General features: G+C 35.0%; 1 protein-coding gene across 1 annotated transcript; it reads left to right on the top strand.

Moving 5' to 3' along the window:
- Nucleotides 1-655: 655 nt before the first annotated feature.
- Nucleotides 656-4,061, top strand: LOC113343118 (cytochrome P450 71A1-like). The gene is made up of 3 exons (XM_026587416.1): nt 656-864; nt 2,859-3,201; nt 3,441-4,061. Exons 1-3 carry the CDS (start codon nt 656-658, stop codon nt 4,059-4,061), a joined length of 1,173 nt encoding a protein of 390 aa, XP_026443201.1.
- The last annotated feature ends 2,475 nt before the right edge of the window (nt 4,062-6,536 follow it).

Genomic DNA, 6,536 nt, shown 5'->3' with positions numbered 1-6,536 from the left:
TGCAGGAGGGTAAAAAGAAATCTGGAGGGGAATTGATACCGAGCAAGGGATTTTATAGGGGGTTTTAGGGTTTAATTTATGTGGGCCCATAAATCCCTCGTTAAATTTTCCAACAAATCTTAGGGGGGGTCGGACTCAAAATGGAGGATTTGCTGGAAAAGTGATTCCCATGGGAAACATGAATCCAGGGAAATTTAACAACCAAACATATCGAGGGAAACCGAATTCCACCAAATCCCCGGGCCCCATAAATCCCACCTCTAAAATTCTGCATCCAAACCCACCATGAAGTTTTGCCATCAAAACTGAAAGGATCAAAAGAAATTTTGGAAGATCATTAGAAGCGAGAAAACAAAAATAGATTCCCTGCCAACCCAAGTTCCTAACCTTTCTAAGCTCTAGAGTAAACCCATTGGGGTTTACTCTCGAATCTCCATCGAGGGTTTTTCTTAGGTTCTCTGGTTTTTCAGATTTAAACCTAAATGATCTGAAGGTGGATTCGATTCCCGTAGAGATTTGGCATCTCAGGATTTTTTTCTACTTTCCCAATTTCGTTCTGGCTCTTTTGGGAACATCAGATTATCTGCATATAAGTAAAGTTCTGATTTTTGAAGATCGAAGGTTCAGAAGAAAAAAAAATCAGATTTTGTCAGTTATGGAGATGGCAGCGAAAGAGATGAGAAATTTAAGGAAGAATAAGATGAGATTGTCAAGGGAGAAGAAGATTAGAAGATCAAAAGAGATCTGTGATACTGCTGCTGCTGCTGCATATCCTATGGAGATGACATTAAAAGAGATCAGAGCTTTAAGGAAGAATAAGATGAGAATGTCAAGACAGCACATGATCATGAGAACAATACCAAGGCAGCTCAGCCATGTCTTTCCGAGGAGATGAATATTGATGTTGCTGCGCCTGCAAACGATCCATATCTTACCATACTTCTGCTGACTGTTTGTTGAAATGCCTAATTAGAAAATAACGTTTAGTTTTGATTTAGTTCTTAAACAAGTCATGGGTTCATATAAAATATAATTTTCAAATTTTCAGTCGTGCTTCATGGTAATTTGTAATGGAATATACAAAGGCTCAAGGGGTTCAGGTGAGGGTTAAACTTACAAGACATTCCTATAGAATTTGTTAATGTGAGCTTGCGATTTTGATCCTTTTTTATCATCCAGTAACTTTGCGGTTTAGTATTGATCTTTGCCAGATCGCAATAATGTTGACCTTTAGGAGCCATTAGAAAAGAACATCCGAAGAATGTTGTGAGAAGAATGCTCAAGGTTCTTAAAATTAAATGGTGTAGTCTGTTTAGTATTTTGATTGTCGAACATAAATATCTTCAATAGTTACTTTTATAAATATCAATTGATTTGATGCTAACCAAACAATAATCTAAAATGCGTATGTGGTAGTCTTATATCGTCTTATACTTTTATGTACCATTTTTTACAATTCTCTTTTTTCTTTCGGCAGCTCCGAATTATAAAAGCATTAGTTTTCCACTGCAAGTGCATCGCGCGTGCAATATTACTAGTCTGTAATTAAGAGAACATTTCACATAACTTTATGCGAAAAATCATGGGAAGTAAGACTATCTTTATGTCAATGACCCAGAAGAAAAAGAATGAAACACATAACTTTATTAATCCATTTTTTTTTATTTTTGGAAACAAAAAACCAGAAATTAGTTTGGGTACACAGTTCTATAATGACTATTAAAACTAAGAAAATTAATTTTTTGTAAAGCAAAAATATTATGTTTTTGACTTTTTCTTCTGGAAATTAAAGCAAGACTCGTACAAATTTTTCTCGCTATGGTGGATATTGAATGATAACATGGTAGTCATGGTAGTGAAGATGAAGATGCAGATGTATGAACAAATGATCAATAACTAGAAATTATCAAAATCCCAAAATGGAAGTTATTTCTCTAACCTCCTATTTTGAAGGATAATATTTAATAAATTTATTTTGGAAGTTCATTTATGTGAACCACCACCTAATGTTAAGAGTAATGGTGCATAGAGAATCTGGGAGTCCTAAATCTTTTCCCAAAATTTAATGCATACATTCTCATGGAAAATCTATATTAATATAGATCAGTAGATGATAAGGTTCACACATTTGCCTTACCCACATAGCTTAATGATAAAAAAAAATGGTAACAAATCTTTTGATATTAATACATTTATTAGTACAATCTTAAGTAGCCCAAATAAATTATAATTCTTTTTTGAAATATAGTACTTGCAGTTTGTTAGTGAGAAAGCCCATTGTTCAGAAAAAAAAAAATACAACCATGTTGTTTCATCCCATCATGCTTCTATTGGTAACTCTTCTCGTTTCCTGTGTGATTTTCTGTATCCCAAGGAAACTTGGATCAAACACGAAGGTCAAATTACCGCCTTCTCCTCCTCGGATTCCTATCATCGGGAATTTCCATCAAATAACTCCTTTGCTTCACCAATTTTTTCGTCAAATGAGTTTGAAATACGGTCCACTGGTGCTCTTCAAATTTGGCAGCAAGCCACACTTGTTGTTTCATATGCGGAGGCAACTTCCGATATTCTGAAGACCCATGACATTATTTTCGCAGATAGATTCCCTACAAAGGCTTTTAAAATTCTCTTTTTCGGTGGAAATGATATAATTATGTCTTCGTATAATGAGCAATGGAAACAATTAAGGAAGTTTTGTGTTGTTGAGCTGTTGAGTCCAAAGAAGGTCAATTCTTTCGAGCATATAAGAGAAGAGGAGGTTGATAAAATGATTCAAAACATAGCTCACGAGCGGAGCAGCGTCATTAGTCTGACCGAAATAAAATGTTTACTGTTTTAAAAGCCATTATATTCAGGTGTTCTCTTGGGGATAATTTTAACAAGGAATATACTGACAGATTTATTAGGTTGATAGAGATTGCCAATTCATTGGCAGATACAATGAGTTTGGGAGATTTATTTCCATGGCTTCAATGGTTAGATATAGTCGGTGGATATGATGCAAAACTGAGAAAAGCTGCTCAAGAATTAAATATTTTCTTTGATCAGATTATCGACGATAGCATCCATATGAATTCTCAAGTAGATCATAATGATCATGACAAAGACGAAAATAAAAGCTTCATAGATATACTTATATCTCACGCCGGAAAGAATAACCCTAGTTTCCCCAGAGAGTGCATGAAAGGATTAATTATGGTATGTCAACTTCTCTTTATGCCTCTACATAATATTTATATGTCTCTATCTTAGAACTTCGATAAATTAATCTGTGATAAATTAATAACTTAGCTAGAATAATAAAATTCTTTTGTACAACTGGGTTTGCATAAGCTAAATCTTGTCTCCATAAATTGATAATTTCGTTGAAATAATAGTAATAAAATTGTTTCGGGACTATTAATTTATCGATATTTTGTTGTATGGTGAACGAGTAGGACATGTTTGTTGGCGGAATTGATACATCAGCAACTGTCGTGGAATGGGCTATGGCAGAGCTTATAAAGAATCCGAAACTGATGAAGAAAGCACAAGAAGAGGTAAGAAGAGTGGTTGGAAACAAAATTAACAAGGTGGAAGAGCACCCTATTAATAAAATTGAATACTTGAAATGCATCGTTAGAGAGACGCTAAGAATGCATCCGCCTATACCAACGTACTCAAGGAGATCCTCGGCCAGTGCAAAAATAGGTGGTTGTGATATCCCACCAAACATGGAAGTTTTCATCAATGTGTGGACATTTCAAAGAGACCCCAAATTATGGGATGAACCAGACGAGTTTCGTCCAGAGAGGTTCATAGACAACCCCGTCGATTTTAAAGGGCAGGATTTTCAATTTATCCCATTTGGGTCTGGAAGAAGAGGATGTCCTGGCATGTCATTTGGCCTTACGGTCGTGGAACTTGTCCTTGCTAACCTCTTGTTCGCATTCGACTGGGAATTGCCTGGTGGTGCTAGTAGTAAGCAATTAGACATGGCTAAAAAATCCGGTATCACTACTACGAGGAGAACACCAATACTCGTTGTTCCAATACCATTATGTGCAACTTCTTCTTAATCCTCACTATGTGCAAACCTATTACAAAAATTCGTCATGGATGAATTGGATATTTTGAAATTTCAATAATATTTTTATGTTTTTTGTTATTATTCTTTTAGCAAATTTCGGAGAAAATTTGATTGATACTGCGTCAAAATAGAGAACAAAAACTAAAGGGGGAAAGAACCTAACTGAAAACACGGGGGTATAACAACCACACCCAGTAATTAGTTCTGCAATCTGTATGGACTAAACTACGATATAATTCCAAGAGCACCAACTTAAAAGTGAAACTTAATCGAGAAATATATTAAAAAGGTTTATACATTTCTCAATCCAATCGGTAAATCAACTAGATAGAAATCCGCGAGACTGATTGATATGAGAATAACTTAGACAGTACTAGAGACCAATGCCTAAGTTTCAATCAAGTTATATCCAACAAACAAGGTCGGATTTATCAGCTGTGATTGAACTACACACAACCTGTGATATTTCAGTTATATAAACAAATATAATACGGAAAAGAAATAACACAGAAACCAAATATTTTGTTAACGAGAAAACCGTAAATGCAGACAAACCCCGGGACCTAGTCCAGATTTGAACACCACACTGTATTAAGCCACTGCAGACTTTAGCCTACTACAAGTTAACTTCAAAATGGAATGTAGTTGATCTCTAACCAAGTCTCACACCGATTAAGGTACAGTCGCGTTCCTTACACCTCCTGCATCCTAGCAGGACTCTGCACATGTGATTCCCTTAGTTGATCTCACCCACAACTAAGAGTTTCTACGACCCAAAATCGACGACTTATAAACAAATTTGTCTCCCACAGATATGTCTATTCTTGGTTTGGTTTCCGTCGTGAGATAAATCAAGGTGAACAGGAAACTCAACTAATACCCCAGACTTATACTCCCAAAGAGCATAATAGAAATATCAGTCACCTCACAATAACCCAACTGATTAACAGAAAAAGTTATTGTGGAATCACAAGAGTCTGAGATGAAGAACTGTTGTGATTACTTTTTATATCTTACCTACCGGAGATAAATCTCGAGTAAATCTTAGAGGAGATAAAACTCAATACGATAGAAAAAAGAAGATCAGAATACGCAACTACAGAAAAATAGTTAAATCTGGCTTCACGAATCCCAAATGAAGTCTTCAAGTCGTTAACCTAATAATGGTTTTGGAAAACCCTAGGTTAATGTAGATTCGACTCTAATTTGTACTAGGACACACGGAAGTGTCGGGATTAGGTATCCCATATGCTAGAGTTCTCCCTTATATAGTGTTTCAAATCAGGGTTGTTTACAATCAAATCTAAGATATCTTAGTAACAAAGCAATAGATATTCACCATTAGATGAACTCCTGATTTACAATTTAATCTAAGTTTTCTTAGAAATTAAGCAATCAATCTCCACCATTAGATGGTATTATCTTCATACACACAAATGAAATATACTTATATTTAGATTTGGATGAACCGTACCGAAACATGTATACCTTGTTGGCTCAATAATAGTCAACTGAAGTTAGCCATCTGAAAACTTATAGTTTAGACACATTCATCTAACACCTCCAGATCAAATATGATGATAAATCAATCATGATAGATAATCAAATGAATCTAAATGTGTTTCAAGAGAGTTATTCAAATGTTCATCATTTCATAGAAACATATACATGAACCATTTGAAACAAAATTGGTTTGGTTTGTAATTGTGCAAAGTACTTATACAATAACCAAATCATGAATATAATGCCACGGTTTGTAAAACTAGTTCACATACCTTATTTCATTAAGGTTCCAAGGACTTTAGTTCGCAAACGAACCTGGGTTCATGGGTATGAAAATCACACTTTACCAGTTTTAGAATCTGACCACTATGTTCGTAAACTAAGTACACGAACAAAAGTTCCGGACTTTGTCTTTGTCCAACCATTCGCAAACAACGTACGCGAACGACAGTTCCGGACTTGGATTTGTCTAGCCGTTCGCAAACAGGGTACACGAACAAAAGCTCCGGACCTTTTCACAGGTAAACCATCTCGCGAACAGAGTTTGCAAACAGTATTTCCGGACCTGAACTAGACTTGCACAATTAGCATACAAGTATACAACCTGTATTATATTTAGACATGGTAGTCGTTCTAAAAATCTCATTTAATCATTGAAACATCCTTGGAAGACAGCAATGGAAATCTTACGCATACCAATAGCTTCAAATACTTTTCAAGTGATTAATCGATCAATACGAAACTTCTCAAGTTGACATCAAATGATTATCTCATACAAATCATATAATATGTTCAAGGTAATTTTCACATGATCATCTTTGACTTAATTTTAGTTTCCAACAAATAAATTGTCTCCAACTAAATTCGTCAAGTATACGATGATCTTAGCTAAAGCTAAAAGCTTTCAACACGTATTTTGAGAAATTTATATATATATATATATATATATATATATATATGA

Source organism: Papaver somniferum, unplaced genomic scaffold (genome assembly GCF_003573695.1).
Source record: "Papaver somniferum cultivar HN1 unplaced genomic scaffold, ASM357369v1 unplaced-scaffold_54, whole genome shotgun sequence".
Lineage (NCBI taxonomy): Eukaryota > Viridiplantae > Streptophyta > Magnoliopsida > Ranunculales > Papaveraceae > Papaver > Papaver somniferum.
The sequence above is the reverse complement of the archived record's forward strand: the minus strand, read 5'-3'. Positions and strand labels throughout refer to the sequence as shown.

Excerpts from the sequence above, each read along its gene's own strand:
- LOC113343118 (XM_026587416.1), top strand. The coding sequence starts at position 656 with ATGGAGATGGCAGCGAAAGAGATGAGAAATTTAAGGAAGAATAAGATG. Across the intron at positions 865-2,858 it reads ATCATGAGAACAATACCAAG|GTGTTCTCTTGGGGATAATT; the intron begins GCAGCTCAGCCA and ends CATTATATTCAG. Across the intron at positions 3,202-3,440 it reads GCATGAAAGGATTAATTATG|GACATGTTTGTTGGCGGAAT; the intron begins GTATGTCAACTT and ends GTGAACGAGTAG.